General features: G+C 44.2%; 1 protein-coding gene across 6 annotated transcripts in view; it reads right to left on the bottom strand.

Annotated features, from left to right (window-relative positions):
* Nucleotides 1-21,239, bottom strand: part of ASTN2 (astrotactin 2) — a 693,046-nt gene that overhangs the window by 179,345 nt on the left and 492,462 nt on the right. For 5 of the 6 annotated variants that reach the window (XM_081179638.1, XM_081179639.1, XM_081179640.1 and 2 more), the window contains 3 exons: nucleotides 8,029-8,153; nucleotides 7,301-7,405; nucleotides 4,093-4,272 (listed from right to left, as the gene is read on the bottom strand). In XM_081179638.1, the coding sequence (XP_081035764.1) occupies nucleotides 4,093-4,272; nucleotides 7,301-7,405; nucleotides 8,029-8,153 (410 nt within the window). Of the gene's footprint in view, nucleotides 1-4,092; nucleotides 4,273-7,300; nucleotides 7,406-8,028; nucleotides 8,154-8,467; nucleotides 8,731-21,239 lie in introns of those variants that run through there. The other variant, XM_081179642.1, reaches the window with a different exon arrangement.

Below are 21,239 nucleotides of genomic sequence, written 5' to 3'. Positions count from 1 at the left end.
GACTCAGACTACTGGTCCATCAAGCTCAGTACTGTGTACAATGACAAAGCAGATGCTCGACCATTGAGTTATGGCTCTTCTCTGAATCTTCCAGTGAAGGACTCTGTGTATCTTCACCTAGATCAGGGACACACACCTTTAGTGGTAGCTCTCAAGCTTGGGCATTGAATCTCAGGGAAATTAATCCCATAGTCAAGGGTCAATTTCTGAGGATATACTCAGCACACCTATATAAACATGATTTTGTGCTTAAATGGTGAACCAATGGGGTGTCCCATGGCTCAGCTGTAATATCTTTGTCGCCAAGTGTGTTGTTTTACAGCATTTTACAATATTGGTAGATCTTGTGTGATGAATTTAAAACAGTGTTGGAGAACCTGTAACCCAGGCTTCCTCAACCTCGGCCCTCCAGATGTTTTGAGACTACAGTTCCCATCATCCCTGACCACTGGTCCTGCTAGCTAGGGATCATGGGAGTTGTAGGCCAAAAACATCTGGAGGGCCGAGGTTGAGGAAGCCTGCTGTAACCCTTCAGGTGCTGGACTCTTAACTCCCTGCCACCCCCCTCGCCCCTCTGTGCATGGCTAGTGGTCAAGGATGATGGTAACTGGAGGACTTCTTGAAGGCTAAGTGTTCCCCATCCCTGTTTTAGAGCGGTGGAAATGTGTCTCTGTGATGACAACAGCCATTCCACTAATCTTCCATCTTGGAACTCTTTGCCCTTTTCTTTAGGTGTGTTGCTTAAGGTATACAGTGGTACCTCGCAAGACGAATGCCTCGCAAGACAAAAAACTCGCTAGACGAAAGGTTTTTCCATTTTCAATTTGCCTCGCAAGACGAAATTTCCCTATGGGCTTGCTTCGCAAGACGAAAACGTCTCGCGGCTTTGTTTCCTTTGTCTAAAAACAAAGACATGTTTTGTTTATAAAGTTAATTTATTTTCCCTTCAATTTTTGAACTACTCTTTACAGTATGTGTGACTTTAAAGAGCAGTTAGTAAACTGTTGTTGTACCAAATTTGGCTTTGTTTCGACTTTTTTTGACCATAGGAACGCATTAATTGATTTTCAATGCATTCCTATGGGATTTCGTGATTCGCAAGACGAAAAATTCGCTAGACGACAAAAATTGCGGAACGAATTAATTTCGTCTTGCGGGGCACCACTGTATAGGCTCAGCAACAGGTTCAGTCCCCAGCATCTCCAAACTCTGGAAGAACATGGAGAGAGCTACTCAGAGTAGACAATATGAATCAGTCCAGGACAGCTGCATATGTTTAGGATGGGATGGTTGAGGCAGACGGTAGCTAGTGTAATGGCTGTCCCCAGTGAAATGTTGCAATTTCCCCAAATTCTTTCTCCTTAAAAAAAAGGTCAAGGTAGTTTCTTTCCTTCTGCCCTCACACTGGTGAAGCAATGCAAGAGGAATTTGACAAAACAGCAGATACCAGAAACATGATCACTCATTGGTGTTTTGTTGTCTTGGTCTTGTGGTTTCAATCAACTAGTATATAACTGAGGACCAGTGTGGTATAGGAGTTAGAGCAGTGATTCATGGCTTAAAATCCTTACTTGGCCATGAAGCTTTGCCAGGTGACACTCAGCCTTACAGGATTGTTGTGAGGTTGGGGTGAGGTGGGTGGAGAGAAGATAACAATGGTTGGCTCTTTTGTGGAAGAATAAGGCATTAAAAAATGATAAGCAAAGAAACAATAATCTCACAAACCCTCTCAGCTACAGTTGTTACGCTACTTTCCAAGAAGGAACTCTACATTATTTGAAAGCCGGGTTATTGAAAGCAAAAATGCCACAAGACCCTGCCCTGACGCTAAATGCAAAGATGCTTATTTGCATAAAAGGTAAAGGGACCCCTGACCATTAGGTCCAGTCGCGGACGACTCTGGGGTTGCGGCGCTCATCTCGCTCTACTGGCCGAGGGAGCCGGCGTACAGCTTCCGGGTCATGTGGCCAGAATGACTAAGCCGCTTCTGGCAAACCAGAGCAGCACATGGAAACACCATTTACCTTCCCGCCGGAGTGGTACCTATTTATCTACTTGCACTTTGATGTGCTTTTGAACTGGGCAGGAGCTGGGACGGAGTAGCGGGAGCTCACCCCGTCGCGGGGATTCGAACCGCCGACCTTCTGATCGGTAAGCCCTAGGCTCTGTGGTTTAACCCACAGCGCCACCCAATCTATCTGTTGGTCAGGGGGTGACAACCTTTTTTTTCCTTCCCATGGTCACATTGGCAAACTGGAGAACTGACTGTGAGCACCACACACAAATGCTATCCTATTGGATTCTTCTTCCAAACTTAAGGTCACTGGGAATGGAGAGCCCTGTGGGCACCAAGGAACACCTCTGTGGGCACACAAGTGCCCATGGGTGCCACACTGGCAACCGCTGCTGTATTGTCATCAGTAAAGAAGCGAAATGCAGAAAAGTAAAGGTTTCTCTTTGTGGGAAAGGACATTACATATTTTTTAAAAAAGAAAGCTACTGTATGGAATTCACTGAAGGGCAAATCCCTCAACCAAGCTGAACTTTACACCGGATTTACTACACAAACCTGCACTGCTAACCTACAGGATTCAGTCTAGTTTACTCATTCATACCATCATTATAATCAAAAATTTTAAGACTCCCCAGAAATCACACAGTGGGTAAGATCAATGACATGGAAGGAGGAGCACACACTCACTTTTTCACACTCTCTAGTAAGGCAGCACCAGGAAGTTGTCATTTATCATTGTTTAAGACTGAAGCAAATGGGTTAGATGAGTTCTGAATGCATTTTATACAAAACACAACACATAGGGAAACACGGGAGGGGGAAAGACTGTCCAGGAAATGGTTTGGAGCATCAAACTGTTTTGCATCCAGTTTGTGGATTTCATTCACCCGCACTGTCTTGCATCAGGTTGCCTATGCACAATAACCTGCCTATGCACAATAACTTGCCTATGCACAATAACTTTAAAGCACATTTGAAACACTCCCCACCCACCCACCCACCCACCCACCCAAGAACTATGTGCACTGCTGTTTATCACCCACAGAGTTGCAATTCCCATCAATCTGTAACAAACTACAGTGCCCGGAATTCTTGGGGGGGTGTGATATGCTTCAAATGTACTTTAAAAGTATATTATGCTCGCAGTGTTCCATTTCTTCTCCTGAATGCAATGCACAGCCCAATCCCAGACTGCAGACAGTAGATAGCTATCATAGCTAATAGCCTCATAAACCAGCAGATAAGGAGTGAGGCAAATGTCCCTAGGGAGCAACCCCCCCCCCAATTCCAGCGCACTGCAGTTCCATCCTGTGTCACCAACAAACAGAGTGTTGAGGAGGATCTTTATCTCATGTACAATGGGGTTTTATGCTGATGGACCCTGATCAATTATTTCTGGAGATTTGTTTTCACAACAAGCTATACAATTTAACCAGCAGGGGACTGGGATTAGCAGTGGCCCAACTTTCTGAAAATGGTAAGTGGCAGGCAAGCTGCAAAAACCAGGTGGGCATGTAGTTTTCTGGAGGCGGCAAACAAGCTGGCTATTGCAAATCGCTGAACTTTTAGAAATATAACCTAATTGTATCACTTCAAAGTCCCAAAGTTTATTGCCCTGTTTAATGATGTGTCTGGTTATTTATGGCACTGCACAATGAGTCTGCTGCTGAATTAATATACTTCCTTAAAGACCGTCATTGTCGCAAGCGATAAAACGGAACCATTCCCAGACAGCTCAATTATGTCACATTTATAGAAACCTACTCAAATCACCCTCCGCAATTTTCAGAGGGCTGGCAAGCAGATGACAAGGATTGCAGCGCGTTGGGCTCAGAAAGAGGACAGCAAGCGGAAGCCTTGCAGGCGGAAAGCAAGGAGTGCAGATGGACTTGGTGGGAGTGGGGGGGGGGGGAGGTTTGCATCTGGGAGAAGAAAAAAAGTGGTGGCCCCAGGCTCCTGCACTGGAAAGAAGCCCTCTTCTCATCCATGCAAAAGAAGGAAATATGCAGAACTCGTGATATGCAAAGCAAAGTGGGAGTAAGCGAGAAAACTTCTGCTAGCCTCCAAGAGCATCTTACCTTTCTGATACTGGAACCAGAGCTGCTGCTGGACTTTCTTGCTGGGAAAGTGGATGGTGCAGCTGAACTCGGATCCATAGAGGGCCTCTGCTATGTAGTGGGAGCCATACTGCTGAATGAAGTAGAGCAGTTCTTCACGGCTGCTGTCCTTGTTCAGGATCTTCAGGACATTAAAAAATCCTGTAAGAGCCAAGAGGGAGGAGGAGGGATGTCACAGATTTTATTTTATTTTATATATATATTTTTAAGTTAAGAAATGATGCAACAGAAGGGAACCTGGAATACCATTCACATACACTATTGACCAATTGCTCAATGTGCCCTCCTTCTCTATTAGTTTCTCCTACAAATTCCAGTTTTGGTGCTTGGCAAGTGGAACTTTACTCACTATTTCCTGCACTGCTGTTTCCATAAGGATTCCTCAGGTGAAGCTTGCTCTTCTTTACCGCTCTGCACACTCCCACCTTCGAACCTACACCATTGGACCTGTTTTGCAAGACTGTGACCTTCAATGCAGCCATTTCAGCAACCAACACAGCAAGATCAGTGAGTATTTGTTTATCAACTGCCACCGGGTTCTCTGGGGGGATGCCTTTTAGATAAATGGGGCCCAAAACCAATTCCAAAGAATAGGATAATACCATAAGGACATAAGAAGAGCCTGCTGAATCAGTCCAGCGTCCTGTTCTCACAGTCATAGAATCATAGAATCATAGAGTTGGAAGAGACCACAAGTGCCATCGAGTCCAACCCCCTGCCAAGCAGGAAACACCATCAGAGCACTCCTGACATATGGTTGTCAAGCCTCTGCTTCCAGGTTCAGTGGCTGACCAGATGCCCGTGGGAAACCCACATGCAGGATCTGACCACAATCCCCACCCTGTGGTTTTCAACAACTGGAATCCAGAAGTATACTGCCTCCAGCTGTGGAGGCAGAGCGTAGCCTTCATGGCTAACCTCCATGAATTTATCTAATCCTGTTTCAAAGCCATCCATGATGGTGGCCATTACTCTCTCCCATGTGTGCGAGTTGCACAATGTAAATATGCACTGTGTAAAACACAGAATAGTGCGTGTTTTCTGGTGGGAGTGTGCATAGGGCTAAAGAACCATCACCATAATACTTCGATGCCACAGCTAGGCAAAGAGTGCCTGATGACCGTACTTTGTAAGTAGAATCAGACAGTGTTGTCCTTAAAAATAAGAGAACTCAGAAAACCTGAGTTCGGATATGTTATAGGCATGCTGATTAATTCAGCCAAGTCACTCTCAGCCTCAGGCATCTCATCTGAAAAATGGGAACATGAAATTAATGGCCTTACACAGATATTGGGTGGTAAATACAAAAAAAAAAAAAAATGAGCACATTCTTGTTTGTGATAAGCAACATTCCTAGTGTTTCTGTTGCTTTGGCTGCCAACCTATACAGAATGCTATAGGTAGAGGCATGGCATAACCCTAGCCTTGGAGGGAGGCATTGTAGCTCAGTGGTAGAGCACATACAGCAGTCAACAGAAGGGTGGAACAGCAGCACTTGCCTGACTTTCTGACAGTATGGAGAGTGGGAAGGGCAAGCGGAGAGATCAGTGCTGGTCAAACACACAGTGGAGCCAATACATGAGAAGAGCCTGTTAGATCAGGCCAATAGCCCATCTAGTCCAGCTTTCTGCTCTCACAGTGGCCAACCAGATGCCCATGGAAACCAAAAAGTAGGACCTGAGTGCAACAGCAACTCTCCCCTCCCGTGGTTTCCAGTGACTAGGATTCAGAAGCGTTATTGCTTTCACCTCTGGAGGTAGAGCTTAGCCACAGATAGCCCTCTCCTCCATGGGCTATTACAGTGTTGGTGTATTTGCATAGCACCAATTTTGATACCACCTTGCCCCTCCCCCTACACAGCAGCATCTTTACTGCCCCATCTCACTGTCTGATACTGAAAATAGGCCCTGACTGCAGAAAGCCATGGGAAGAAGACCACAAGGACAATCACCGTCATTTCCAGTTACAAGGACCAAGTAAATGGTGAGGTGAAAGAATCTTAGTAGGCAGAGCCATCCGTGCCTGAGATCAGCCAGACTAGACATTACTGGGCTAGATGGATAAACAGCCCGAACCAGAATATGGCCGCTTCTTATGATCCTTTATTAGGGAAGGGGTAGAGCATCAGATCTGCATGCAAAAGATCCCAGGCTAAATCTTTGGCATCTCCAGGTGGGGCTGGCAATGAGCCCTCCTGAAGCCCTGGAGAACCACTACCAATCAGTGTTGACAATACTGAGCTCAATGGAACCATGAGGACTAGGCTCTTAATTCATTGTTAAATACATGGTTTTAGCTCAGAGGTAAAGCTCTTGAGTTGCATGAAAAACATCCCAGGTTCAATCCCCAGGGGAGACCCTGGAATCCTGGAGAACCATTGCCAGTTAATGAAGACAATACTGACAAATGGTCTGACTCAGTATAAGGCAGCTTCCTTCAGGTTATAGCCACCTAAGCAGACCCACTGAAACTTACAGACCTAAGTCTTGTCAATTATTTTCAGTGAACCTGCTCTAAGCTGACAATATGCTGTTCTGTATCCCTAATGCTGCTCCCCTTGCAGATGTGTACAGAAACTGCTGAAATGCCCATCCCTGATCAATAGCCAGGCATGTGTTTTGCTAGTCTTTTAGGAAGCTAGTTGATGGATGCGTGTGACACATGTATCACCACTGAGCAATGTTAGAAGCTGAGACATGAAAGATAGGAGCTAAATGGGACCTTAAACCTACACTATGGCTGCAGCAATGGAATGTCTAGGTGCACGTTTTTACAACAAGAATACAAAGGTGAAAATGAATGAACTGCAGCCAAAATATTATGTTCATTTTCCACATGGTCTAGTCCTTCCCCTGCCCACCCCCCTAATATTATTACTAGGGTCTCTTCTCCAGTCTTCAGAGAGTGGCGAGGCGGAAAAAGGTCCTCTTTTCCTTCTACTCTGTAGTTTTAACCTGAAATCTTAAGCACAGTTCTGCACCCAGAGCTCAGAAACCTCTCGCACTAATGAAATACCCTGTCGCAAAATGCTCCTAGAACAATGGGAGTTTCAAACACTGCCACTGAGAAGTTACCATTGCAACCATTGCAAGTTGCAGCAGAACTCTCTGGCAAAGAACTACAGCTGCCTCCCAGCTTGCAATCGTCACTGTAATGTGGCTGTTCTCACCTGCTGAGAGGGCAATGGTGCTTAGCTTTACTTTATACAGGTTGCTTCGGACCCTCCAGTGCTGCACCATGGGGTAGCCCATGGCTTCGTCATACCGGATATCACCTGTGAAGACATAATTTGGAGTCAGAGCACAAGAGGCAGGAGGTGGCCAGAGAAGAGAGCTGTCTACTTACACTCCCACAGGCTTATTTCATTGTCACAAACTTTGGGATTATGAAGAGTGCAGTAACAGAGATCACAGCCTCATAACAATAGTCACTGCTGGGGTTCTTCGATGAACAGGCTGCAGGCAAGATGAAGACAGAGCCATGCTTATTGGCACCAACAGGGTGTGTGTTTTAGAAGAAACATAACATGGCATTAGAATTGGAAATTATCCAGAAAAACGTAATTTCCAGCCACAAAAATTGTGGCATCTGTGGGAAGGGCAAAGGGAGAGGGGAAGAAGCAGGGCTCTGCCAATAGACCAGTTTCCCTCGGCTCACGTACAGCTGTCAGTCTGTAGCAGCTATTCCATTGGGCTGCAAGAGAGGGAAAGAAGTAACACTATGCATTTGGCTTTGCTGAAAGACCAGCTGCCTTTGGCTCTGCCTCTCCTGCACTTTTCACGTGGCAGTGACCACTCCATCAAGCAGCTTAAATTGTTTCCTTCCCAACTGGGCATTAATAAGAACTACCCTCCACTGAGAACTCGGGTGAGTTGCAACTATGTCCAAGTCTCCTACCTGTGAGCAGCTGGAGGTTTGGAAGTGGCTCAGAGAGCACACCACGACATTGCTCCTCAACTGGTAACGGGATCACCATCAACGCATCAGCCAACTGGGGAAAGTCCTTGATGAAATTATTCTCCCTGCAGAAAGAAATCAGAAAACTCAAAAATAATGATCTGGGTGCCCTCTGGGCAGAGAATCTGAGCACAGTGTTAGGTGGTAGGAGACATTAAGCTAACGGTGCATTTGTGTAAAAGAGAAATTGTGTGTTTATGTGTGTGTGCAAGGAGAGAGGGAAACCCAGTGATACAACTCTTCAGGTAATCAACTGCCTCCCTGTGATTTGTTGTAGAATGAACCATTTGCTACGTTCTTTGTTTTAAAACACACTCTAGAGCGGCTAATACTGTCCCAACTTGCAGTAAAGGACAAGTTACAAGTACATTGCCCTCACCTCTACGATTGCACCCGGACAACAGCAGCATTTTAAACAATGAATGCTGATTCTCTCATAATGAGAGGCACCCCTCTCCAGTTTAAGCTTCACCGTAAAATGCTTTGAATTTCCTAAAACCAGAAGGTGGCAAGCTTAGTAGCAAAACCATCCCTACTTTTGCTACGTTTATTTTACATGCTCCAGTCTTTGCCTATTGGCATTCTGTCTTGTCCAGACCTTCTTTGTCTGTTGGTGGTGGTGGAGATAGACTGAAAACATTGTGCTTTCAAGTTGCTCGAGTGCATTGTTATGGTTTTGCAGATGCAATAATGAGTTCCCCTTACCATTGGCTCTCCACCACAAGGTGCAAGTAACTAACAGGGCTGCCCAGGGAGTGCCGCGAGGCAGTCAGCCTGGTGCCTTGGCTTTTAGGAGCCACTTACACTCAGCAAAGGAACGTTCAGCAAGGCTGCTGTCTGGGAGGATGGCTGCCGCCAACCTCGTCCCAGAACACTCTGCAGATGTACTCTGGAAGGCAGACAGACGCTGTCTCTTTGAGATGTGACACCGCCATTCAGCTTCAAACCTGGATTTCCCCTCCAAGAAACAGGAGCTGTTAATTAGATCCCTCGGGGTCTGCTGTATTGTTCCTCCCTTTTATTCTTTCTTTAAAATACACATACAGAAGCCAATATGAAACTCTGCACAAGCTACAACACTTACCTTTTGCCCAACGCTTTCTAGGCAAAGGTCTGTGCTTTAAAGCACTGTGTCTGAGAGCTTTTTATTTTCTTGCCCTGGCAGTTCCTCTATGAAAAGCCACTCTTTATTCCTGAGTCAGAACAAACATCAGTTCAGGTTTTCTGCGGATTTGCATTTGCTTCGATTCAGCAGTAGAGAGTGAGTTTTGTGGGGAAAATGCTCAGGGGGAGGGTGGGAAGCACATGGACATGACATGGCATGTTCAAGTGTGGACCTGTGCCTGGAAACAGCCCCAAAGGAAGTCTGGATGAGCCCTGACTTCCTTCCTATGTTCTTCCTGTTCTGTTCACATGTGGCATAACCACCATCAGGGAGCTCTCCAACGCATATTTAAGCACATATCACAGAATCATAGAATTTTAGAGTTGGAAGGGACACCAAGAGACATCTAGTCCAACCCCCTGCAATGCAGGAATCTTAGCTAAAGCATCCATGACAGATGGCCACCCAACCTCTGCTTAAAAACCTCCAAGGAAGGAGAGTCCGTAACCTCTTGATGGAGTCCATTCCACTGTTGAACAGCTCTTACTGTCAGAAAGTTCTTCCTGGTGTTTAGTCAGAATCTCCTTTCTTGTAACTTGAAGCCATTGGCTGGAGTCCTACCCTCCAGAGCAGGAGAAAACAAGCTTGCGGCAGCATCTTCCATGTGACAGCCCTTCAGATAGTTGAAGATGGCTATCATATCTCCTCTCAGTCTCTTCTTTTCCAGGCTAAATAATCTAGCTCCTTCAATTATAAGGATTGGCTTCTGAACCCTTGATCTTAGCTGCCCTCCTCTACATACATTCCAGTTTGCCAACATCCTTCCTAAATTCTGGTGGCCAGAACTGGACACAGTATTCCAGGTGTGCTTCACAGGCAGCAACCATGCATGGCCCTGGATCTCCAGGCACCCACAAATTTTAAATGAAGGGGCTGATACCCCCCCCCCCACGATTCCACTTAGTGGCATGTGCACACTGTGGGGTTTGCACATGTCACGTTGGCACACTAACACGATGTGTGCAAATGACATCAGCATGCTGTGGGCCTGCCAACATCACACACACATGCATGCACACCCCAGGCACTCAAGGTACCACTCTTGGTGTGGTCTGACCAAGGCAGAATAGAGTGGGACGATGACTTCCCTTAATCTGGACACTAGACAGTTGATATATATGAAACTGAAACCAGTAGTCATTCCTTATCTGCACATGTCATGTAAACTATCTAGAAGCAGGTAGCTTCAAGGTCAGAAGCATGAGGTAATGTTCATGCGCAGAGTTCTTAAGGCCTGGATAAGAGACTGAGAAAAAGAATTGAGCTTGTTCTTTTCTCTCTTTGCTCTCTCTGCTGGGAGGGAGAGAACCATCTTCAGAAGCGGACTGTCCCAGCAGCATGCTAGTGACTAATTTATGGGCTAATGATGTACAGAACCATTAAGCTGCAAACCAGCAATAAACTTTACTGCCTGAAGTGAGTTTAATGCATCGGTGATTGTCTCCAAAAGGCCTTGCAATGCTGTGCAGAGTGAGGAGTGTGCTGGACACCTTGTGAATTGGAAAATATACTCACTAATGTCCAACATAGTCTTCTGTTGATGCAGGCTAGAATAGCATTAGCTTTTTTTGCTGCTGCATCACACTATTGACTCATAATAAAAAAATTCCTTCCAGTAGCACCTTAAAGACCAACTAAGTTAGTTCTTGGTATAAGCTTTCGTGTGCATGCACACTTCTTCAGATACACATCTGAAGAAGTGTGCATGCACACGAAAGCTTATACCAAGAACTAATTTAGTTGGTCTTTAAGGTGCTACTGGAAGGAATTTTTTTATTTTGACTATGGCAGACCAACACGGCTACCTATCTGCAACTGGAACTATTGACTCATGTTGAGCATGTGGTCCACCAAGACCCCTAGATTCTTTTTCACATGTACTACTAGTAAGCCAGGTGTTCCCCATTTTGTATTTGTGCATCTGGTTCTTTCTGCCTAAGTGCGGAACCTTATATTTGCCCCTATTGAAACTCATTTTGATAGCTTGGACCCAGATCTCCAATCTGTTAAGGTCATTTTGAATTCTGATTCTGCCTTCCTCAACATTAGCCATTCCTCCCAGTTTGGTGTCATCTGCAAATTTGATGAGCATCCCCTCAATTTCTTCATAAAGACATTGAACAACAATGGGCCGAGGACAGAACCCTCTGGCACCCCACTTGTCACTTCTTTCAAGGATGACGATGAACCATCAATGAGTACTCTTAGGGTTCAGTCTGCCAGCCAGCTACAAGTCCACCTAACCACATTCCACCCACATTTCACCAGCTTTCTCATGAGAATATCTTGGGAGACTTTGTCTAAAGCCTTACTGAGATCAAGATAACTATTTTTCGTAGCATTTCTCTGATCCACCATGTAACTCCATAAAAAAGGAGATTAGTCTGGCAGGACTTATTTTTGAGAAACCCATACTAGGTCTTAGTAACCACTGCATCCATTTCTAAATGTTCGCAGCCCTACTGTTCAGTTTTCTGTTCTAGGACCTTTCCAATGTCAAGCTCACCGGTCAGTAGTTACCTGGGTCTTATCCTCCTGCCTTTTTAAAAAATATGGGGACAACATTTGCCCACCTCCAGTATGTAGGGACCTCACCTGTTCTCCAGTAATTCTCAAAGCTCATAGACAAGGCTCTGAAATTACACCCGCAAGCTCCTTTAGTATCCTTGGATGCAGATTATCAGGCCCTGAAGATTTGAATTCATTTAACATAGCTAGATGTTCCATTACTAGCTCTTTTCCTATCTCGGGCTGCAGCTCCATCCTTATATCCATTATTCTGTTATCACCAGGTTTGGAAGTGCTTCCCTTTTGGGTGAAGACAGAGGCAAAGTAGGTGTTGAGTAGTTCCACCTTTTCTCTATCACCCAATAGCATTTCTCTCTTTTTCCCATACAGAGTACTACCACTTGCTTGTTCTTCCTCTTACTTTGGGCATAGCCAAAAAAAATTTATTTATTTTTATTTTTATGCTCTCTTGTAAGCCTGAGCTCATACTGAGCTTTAGTCCACCTGACCCTATCGCTGCAACCGTTGGCTACCCATGTGTATGCCTCTTTTGTGATTTCCACTTTCTTCCACTTCTTGTACATGCCCTACTTAACTCTCAGCTCATCTCTGAGCTCCTTATGCAGCCACAGTAGTTTCCTTAGATGTCTCCCATGTTTGTTTCTTTTTGGAATGGTCTACATCTGGGGCTTCAATATTTCTCCTTTTAGAAACTTCCATCCATCTTGGACTCATTTCTCTTTGAGTCGATATGTCAATATGCCTTTAGCATATTGGTGTACATTTATATTATATATGCTTTTCTGAAGAAGAAGAAGAAGAAGAGGAAGAAGAGGAAGAAGAAGAAGAAGAAGAAGAAGAAGAAGAAGAAGAAGAAGAAGAAGAAGAAGAAGAAGAAGCAGCAGCAGCAGCAGCAGCAGCAGCAGCTTTTGCTGGTAGTTTCGTGGACACTGCTATCTGGAAGTTTTTTTAAAAATATATATGCACATTTTGGTTTTTGTTGCTATATTACAGCAACTGTGGTGGGTTTGTTTTTGGTTTTTTTAATTGGATTTCTTTGTACCATGAGTCAGTGTCTTGCCCTTTTTTAATTGCTATATGTTCTTTCAGCTCTACTCTCTTTATATCCACCTGGAAGCAGAATGCCACTGAACTGGGGATTTGCAGGTTTGGTATGGGAGGAATAGAAAAGAGAGAGAAAGTACAGAAGGGCTATTGCCCTTTATGCCCTGCTTGTGGGCTTCCTAAAGCATATTAACAGGCAGTGTCCTGAATGAGATCCAGGAGGCTTAGAGATATTGAGTAGTGCTAGTGGGGAGAAGGAATTCATATCACTATTTATTCACAATGAGTGAGTGAGTGAGTGAGTGAGTGAGTGAGTGAGTGAATGGTCTTACTGTGTATTTTTCCCAACATTTGTTGTTATTATTTAAATTTGCTAAGATATAATGCTATAAGCAGCCTAAATCAAGCATAGCCTCTGTCATCCTCCATCACCCATGCCCTCTTTTCAAATGCTTTATTTAGGTATACCCAGTGCTATTTTTCTAGAAAAATAGGCGCCAGAACTCACCATGAACACCTTCCTGTGTTCCAGTTGAAAAAAAAGCCGTGGGTATACCAACCCCTATAAGAGCAAAACATCGACCACATCACTAGACTCCATCTCTGCCACTGCACTGCAAGCCTTGAATATCTCAAGACTCTTTTCTGCCCAAGCAAAGTTGATCGTCACCCTCTGGGTAAGAATTTAAGGCATTATCAATGTCTGATTATCATCTTCCAAAGCAACTACTCTATTCCGAACTTAAAAATGGAAAGTGTCATGCTGGTGGTCAACAAAAGAGGTTTAAAGACTCTCTCAAGGCAAATATATATATAAAAAATGTAGTATAAACACCGACAACTGGGAATCACTGGCCTGCGAGCACTCCAGTTGGAGAACAGCCTTTACCAATGGTGTCATGGGCTTTGAAGACACTCAAACTCAGGATGCAAGCAAGAAATGTGCTAGGAGGAAGGCATGCTTGGCAAATCCACTCCGTGATCAGCTCCTGCCTGGAAACCAATGTCCCCACTGTGGAAGGACGTGTGGATCCAGAATTGGCCTCCACAGTCACTTACGGACTCATTGGTAAAACCGTGTTTATGGAAGACAATCTTATTCGGCTACGAGTGATCGCCAAAAAAGAAGAAGATAGCTGGTGTTTCATAACTAGTTCTAGAAAACAGCAGCCCCTTCTTCAAGGTTCAGAATTTGATAAGACGTAACAGTTCTGCCAATGCTATAGCAATCAGATAGCCAAAGTTCCCCCCGCCCAAATTGTTTCAATGCAAGCAGCATTTAGTCTCAGTCATTATGACTCTTATATACTTGGTGCGTCTGATCTGCTACTCATGCCATCAGTTTACCCGAAGTCTAGAGTACCCTGAATCTCTTTCCCACACTGAATATGTGTGACAAATCTTCTCTCCCACCACTCCTGCTTTCCCTTCAGATTCTTTGCTTCAGGCACTTTGCAGCAGCAACTGATATGAAAGGTGCCACACTGAATATAACCCTGTTGATCTGCAATCCGGTAAGCCAGACAAAACACAGTGCTGACAGTTTATACAGAAAGGGAAAGCAAGGCGGTGGGAAAACCTTCCTTATGAGCTCAAGACAGAAAAAAATGGCAACAACAAAAATACACACTCTTCTTCCCTCCAAGAGAACCCAGAAAGGTTATCTCAGCTAAACGAAACCAGCACTTGCAAACCAGTTCATTTGCAAAGTTTTGCTATGGATGAATATGGGAAGGATCCACAGAACTGTTGAGTTGGAAAGTCCCCTAAGGATCATTCAGTCCAACCCCCTGCAATGCAGGTATCACAGCTAAAGAGCCTCTGACAGATGGTCATTCACTCCCTCTAATGGATGAGGGTCTCTAACACTTTCTGAGGGATCTAGAACATTCATCACAGGTATAAATCAAGGGGTCAGTCTCTGAAATCTCCCTTGAAAAGGATACCAGATAGAAAGCGGAATCTCTTTGTGAGACCCTGGAGAATGATTGCCAGGCAGGCTATGACACTACCAAGTTAGGCAGTTCAACATCTAGGACCAAGCAAAACATGACAGCAGAATGTTTTGTCCCATGGGGCTATTGCTGCTTGGGAGGTGAGGTGATTTCAGGAAAATGGTGTGTGTGTGTGTGTGTGTGTGTGTGTGTGTGTGTGTGTGTGGTGAAGGCAGAGAAGGTTTAGCCCTCTTCCACCAGCACCACAGACTGATCAGATGCTGTCTTCGTGCTACAGATTCTATTATTCTTTAAACAAAACAGCAGAATGTATGAAATGTGCACCTTCAGAGTAAGGCAACTCCATGTACATTCAGAATCATGGGCATAGCCAAGGGCGGGCAGGGAGGGGCAGCTGTCCCCCCAAATAAACAAAAATAAATAAAAATACATAGCAAGCTGAGGTTCTGCCCCCCTCCCCCAACAAAAGCCCTGCCCCCCCCAACAAAAAAATCCTGGCTATGCCCGTGAGAAGAATGGCAACAGTGCACTGTGGACACTGAAACTCTTGGCAAATAGATTTTTGTACAAAGTGACAGCTCCAACATCCATGGAAAGCTGACTCTGCAACAGCAGCTCTGGGAGAGACAGTAGCAGTGACAAGGGAGATTTATGCCTCTGATGAATGTTGTTGCAAAGCACATGCTGGACACAGATGCAAGATGCATCAGTCAAGGCAGGTGCAGTGGAAATCTGCACTACCATTTCACTCTGCTCTTAGGCCCGGTGTGTGATGGGGATGAAACAAAACACACCCCACTGAAAAGTATGACCCTCATAAATTATCGCAACCTAGATAATGGAAGAGGGATCAATGCAGGCTGCAGTTTTCAGAGAGGATGTCAGAGATTCAAACATGCATGAGATGCACATTAATTCCTTTCGGTATTCATAGAATCACAAGAGTTGGAAGGGATACCAAGAGTCATCTAGTCCAACCCCCTGCAATTTAGGAGTCATAGCTAAAGAATCCCTGGCACGTGGCCACCCAACCTCTGTTCAAAAACAGAGTTCACCACCTTTTGAACTAGTCTGTTCCAACGTCAAACAGTTCTTTCTTTCTTGTAATCTGAATCCATAGATATGGGTCATCCACTCTGGAGAAGCAGAAAACAAGCTTGCTCCATCTTCCACGTAACAGCCCATGAGATATGTGACTATCATGTCATCTCTCAGTCTCCTCCTGTCCATGCTAAACAAACCCAGCTCCCTTAATCGTTCCTCATAAGGCTTTGTTTCCAGACCCTTTATCCCCTGGTCACCCTCCTCTGCAAATATTCCAGCTTGTCAATATCCTTCTTAAACTGTGGTGCCCAGAACTGAACACATTCAACATGCATACATGCTCAGAAGCTGGCCTTCCTGGCTTGCTGTCAATCGCAACCCAGATTTCCAAGAAGTCGAAGAATAGAAACACCCAAAAGCTCCATCTGCATATGAATTTGGGGGTGGAGTGTGGGGGGAAAGAGAGAAATCAAATCATTTCTGAATAGAATTTATGTGCAATTGAGGGGTTGGGGTAATGAAAAGAGGTGTGTGCGTAACATGTATGTAGATTAGGAATACCCCCCCCCTTTGCTGGCGGGGCTGCATACCAAAGCAGTGGTAGGATCAAAGGGTGTGGGGTGAAAACAAGCAGTGGACCACCCATTTTCTTTCTGCCACCATATTCCCTTCCCTTCCTTGAAAGCGATTCCTCCTCCCCACAACACACATAATCAAAGCTGCCATATACATTTTGCTCCATCTACCTGAGTATTCCCTTCTTTGATTAGCAGTAGATCCCAAAGGGCCTTCAGCTAGAGAATGCCACTGAGTTGTGGACCCTTCCCTGAAATTCTGGACCTGCAAATTGTCACGGCACCCTGGTCTTATGTGAGCTGCAGCTTCTCCCATCCAGCATCACATATTCACCTCACACAGAAACAGGTTTAAAACTATGTGTTTTTCCTTGCACAATCATGCTAAATCTCTCACTCAAGGACAGATCTAAGTTGTGCATGTCTATGCATGGGTGCTTTCAAATATATTTATTGATTTTCAGGAACACAGTGGACAAATACAAACATATACAGAAAATAACAGCATCCGCAAAGCAGTCCTACCCCTTTCTCCAGAACAATATGAATTTAAAAAGGCAAGGAGTTGAACCCAAAAGGTTTTCACTTTAGAATTCTGCTCCATAGACATGCATGTGTTTGATCAAGGTGGGTGATAACCGTGTTCTTTAGCCATCGTGTAAGAAATGAAATCAGTCCAAATAAAATGAAAGTCACCTGTAGTCTTGTTTATTCATCAAAGGTTAGTGGCAGCACTACCTGGATTCTAAGAAACCATTAAGAAGTGAGTTTCCAAAACACATGTCTGGGCTAAAGTTGGGTCTGAAAAGGTGAAAGGCTGCTGCACTAAATGGCTTTGCAGAGATTGTGGAAGACAGAGAAACATCTCACAGTCCTTCCAGCTGGAAACACGGTAGAACCAGAGGTGCAGTTAGAAGTTTCAGCCAGTAGAGGGCTGCACATGCCTTGAACAATGCACTACTTCTGTTAACTTCCATTCTCAAGCAACTGTGAAAAGGCAGAGTTTCTTGCTAGATGTGTGTGGGTTTTCGGAATTCTAAAGAAGTCTCATGGCCAGCCCTCCTTGCTATGGGCAAAGAGTTGGAAGGTTTGTGTGATTGCTTTTCAGGGGTCAGGAAACTTTTTCAGCACGGGGCCGGTTACTGTCCCTCAGACCTTGTGGGTGGCCAAACTATTTGGGGGGGGCGGGCGGGGGGGAGGGAATGAACAAATTCCTATGTCCCTCAAATAACCCAGAGATGCAAGTAAAAGCACACATTCTACTCATATAAAAACATCAGGCAGGCCCCCAAATAACCCAGAGATGCATTTTAAATAAAAGCACACATTCTACTCATGTAAAAAGACACTGGTTCCCGGACCGTCCACGGGTCAGATTTAGAAGGCGATTGGGCCAGATCTGGCCCCCAGGCCTTAGTTTGCCTACCCATGGCTTACACTCATGAAATGAAAATATACCTAATTACTGAGGAAGAGAACAAGAAGGTGTGAGAAGGAGGAAACACAGAATGTGTGTTTGGGAAAGTTATAATAGGTCAGTGTTTGGACATGATTGTTTTGGTAATGAGTACTGATTAGGCAATATAGTGGTACCTTGGGTTACAAACACCTCAGGTTACAAACACTTTGGGTTACAGACTCCGCTAACTCAGAAGTAATACCTCAGGTGAAGAACTTTACCTCAGGATGAGAACAGAAATTGCGTGCCAGTGGTGCGGCGGCAGCAGGAGGCCACATTAACTAAAGTGGTACCTCAAGTTAAGAACGCTTTCAGGTTAAGAACAGACCTCCGGAATGAATTAAGTTCTTAACCAGAGGTACTAAAGTACTGTTTTTCCTCTTGCACGCTTTAAAATGCAACACTATTTATCCACTCTCTTGAGATAGGCTAGAGACTGAGAAATTGTGACAATCTGACTCTCACCATCCCACATCCAAAGCCATCACTCCCATCAAGTGCATCACAGTTCGGAATCCCAATATTTATTCTAAAGTGGAAGTCTCCTCAAGTCAAGTTCATAGCTCCCAGAAATCCTGCCAACACTGCAGCAAATTATCCCTTTGACTCCAGAGCTAGCTTTATTATCTAAATATTTATTATTACAGTGGTGCCCTGCAAGACGAATGCCTCGCAAGACGGAAAACCCGCTAGACGAAAGGGTTTTCCGTTTTGGAGGTGCTTCACAAAACGAATTTCCTATGGGCTTGCTTCGCAAGACGACAATGTCTTGCAAGTTCCTGCTGGTTTTTTTCCTCCCCCCTTTTTCTAAGCCGCTAAGCCGCTTATCAGCTGATCCGATCAGCAGATAAGCCGCTAAAAGCCGCTAAAAGCCGCTAAAAGCCGCTAATAGCCGCTAATAGCGCTAATCCGCTAATCCTTCAATGGGCTTGCTTCGCAAGACGAAAAAACCGCTAGACGAAGAGAATCACAGAACGGATTCTTTTTGTCTTGCGAGACACCACTGTATTATTATTATTATTATTATTATTATTATTATTATTATTAGTTTTCCAACATACCCCAACAACAGCCAAATTACAAAAATAACAATTCCCAAATTATACAATTATCAGAATGCCAAGCAACTTCCAATTAATACATTTTAGTTAAAGTGGCTCCCTGCATGATGGTTTGGGTGCATTTCCGATCTTATATCACTGCGTTCCATGATCTTAATTAATGTCAGTTACATTTCAGTTATAATAATATCTTGCCTTAGTATCTTGCCAAACACTCACTAGGCAAAATCTTATACCCAAATATCTGGTCACCTTCCTCCTAGTGGCAGTTTGACTCAAAACAGTGAGACACTAACATTACACTTCTTTGTTTACTTCTCAGGGCTCTGTTGTCCAAAGTGTGTGAGCAGAATAAATAGAGGTGTGATAGTAAAAGAGTCGTTTATTAGCACTTGATACCCACTCAATGCCTGTACAATGTATCAAAAGCAATGCTATGAAACCTCTGGAATCACGTCGTAAATGGTTCTGATATGACTTAATGCCAAAATATTTGTGGCCTCAGCCCTCTTAGTGTGTGCCTATAGTAATAGCTTGCTAATTCATGCAACTTCCTTTCTTCGTTTCTTGAATACACCTGGGCGTGCATAATTAGGTTTTTACTTTGTTTTCCTGTGTTTTCTTTTCTTTAACAACCCCTTCCCTTGTTTTGGTGCTGTTCTAATCATAAGCTCCACCATGTAGTTTGTACTGTATTTGGAAACATGGAAAATTTCAAAAAATTATTCTTTTTTTAACAGATCACAGCTCCAATTGTTTTGAATGAAACTGAGGCAAAGGCCGAGTGTTGGGTTTTTTTTGGGGGGGGGGGGAAGCACACTCACACACTCAGCCAGGTAGTGTCTCAGGAATAGGACCCTTCAAGAAAGCAAAAAGCTTGTGGGGGAGAATCATCCCTTTGCCCCCAACACTGGCAGGTGACGTAAGTCACTGGTCTTTCAAACAGCTTGCCTATTAGACACATCCCTTAACAGAGAGGTTGGTTTACACCGGCTGTTTATAATAATTTAATAATTTATTATTTATACCCCGCCCATCTGGCTGAGTTTCCCCAGCCACTCTGGGCGGCTTCCAATCAAGTGTTAAAAACAATACAGCATTCATTCATGTTGAGCATTCATTCTAATTAAACTATGCAGAGGTTAGAGGACATTACGTCAAGCAAATGTCAACCCACACTTTCTAGTACATTTCACTATGACTTTCCTTATCACAAAAAGTCCAATTTTTTGGCATGGGGTGTGGAGAATGGGTATGTTGTGCAAGACCACTAAATCCACTCCACCTGAGCAAACTGAATTTTCTGGTATTTCACCTGAAATAGGGAAAGTCTGGAAGCATCCTAAATTGGAAATATGCTTTAATCCAGAAGGTCCTAGTCTCAGTCCCTGCTGCCAGTCACTGCAGACAACACTGAACCACATGGACCAATGTTGCTATCACCTGCTAACAGGATCAGGTAGAACAACCAGTCTGAGTAGACACCTATCAATAAAATAGTTTCACCTGGCCTACGACAGCTTCCTGTGTTCCTGATTCCCTGCTTAAGGCAGTAGCTTCCCCCACTTGCCATTCCATAATGCACCAACATAAAAACATTAATTTGAGGGAGAGGAGGAGGAGATCATGACCCATGACAGTGATTAGCGGAAGCCACAAAGCATGGTATTTAATTACCTTTTCTCCCAGCTCACACTGCTACAAATGTTAATCATATTAACATCCACCCCTTTGTCCAATGAGGTTACATTCCGAAAAGTGACAATGAGGAAATTGCACTGCAGCAATTCAAAAACAGCTCAGCTGGCTTCAGCATGATGTGTTTTGATATGGGGTCAGCAATGGCTTTTTTAATTAGAGGCATGTAAACAGTAGAGTTTCTTTCTTTCTTTCTTATAATTTTTATTAAAGATTTTCTTGAATTACAAAAGAACATGCAATGTTTCTCTTCTTTTTCTTTTCTTTTTCCAGATCACAGAGTCTCTTAGTTATGTTCAATGTAAGACAGTGTTCTAAGCAGTATAGGGTTGAAGGGGAAGAGAGGTGGGGGAGAGAGTGGTGGGTGGTAAACGTACATATTATTCTTCCTTTTTTTCAAAATTGGTAAATGTGTGAGGTTTTTGTGTCAGCGTCACTTGGGCAGATTCTCTTTCTATTAATTTGTTGGTTTACATTGGCAGTGAGAGAAGGTTGGAGGGCAGGGCATGGATGATTGCCTTCACTTAACTGCAGTGAGATTTGTTTGCGTGTTTGGAAGGGGGATGAGTAGTTAGGCCAGGTTAGCCATATTGATCCATATGTGTTGGTGGATCCCTGTTA

The sequence above is a fragment of the Podarcis bocagei genome (assembly GCF_964188305.1).
Source record: "Podarcis bocagei genome assembly, chromosome: Z".
Taxonomy (NCBI): domain Eukaryota; kingdom Metazoa; phylum Chordata; class Lepidosauria; order Squamata; family Lacertidae; genus Podarcis; species Podarcis bocagei.
This window is presented reverse-complemented; position numbering and strand designations above follow the sequence as displayed.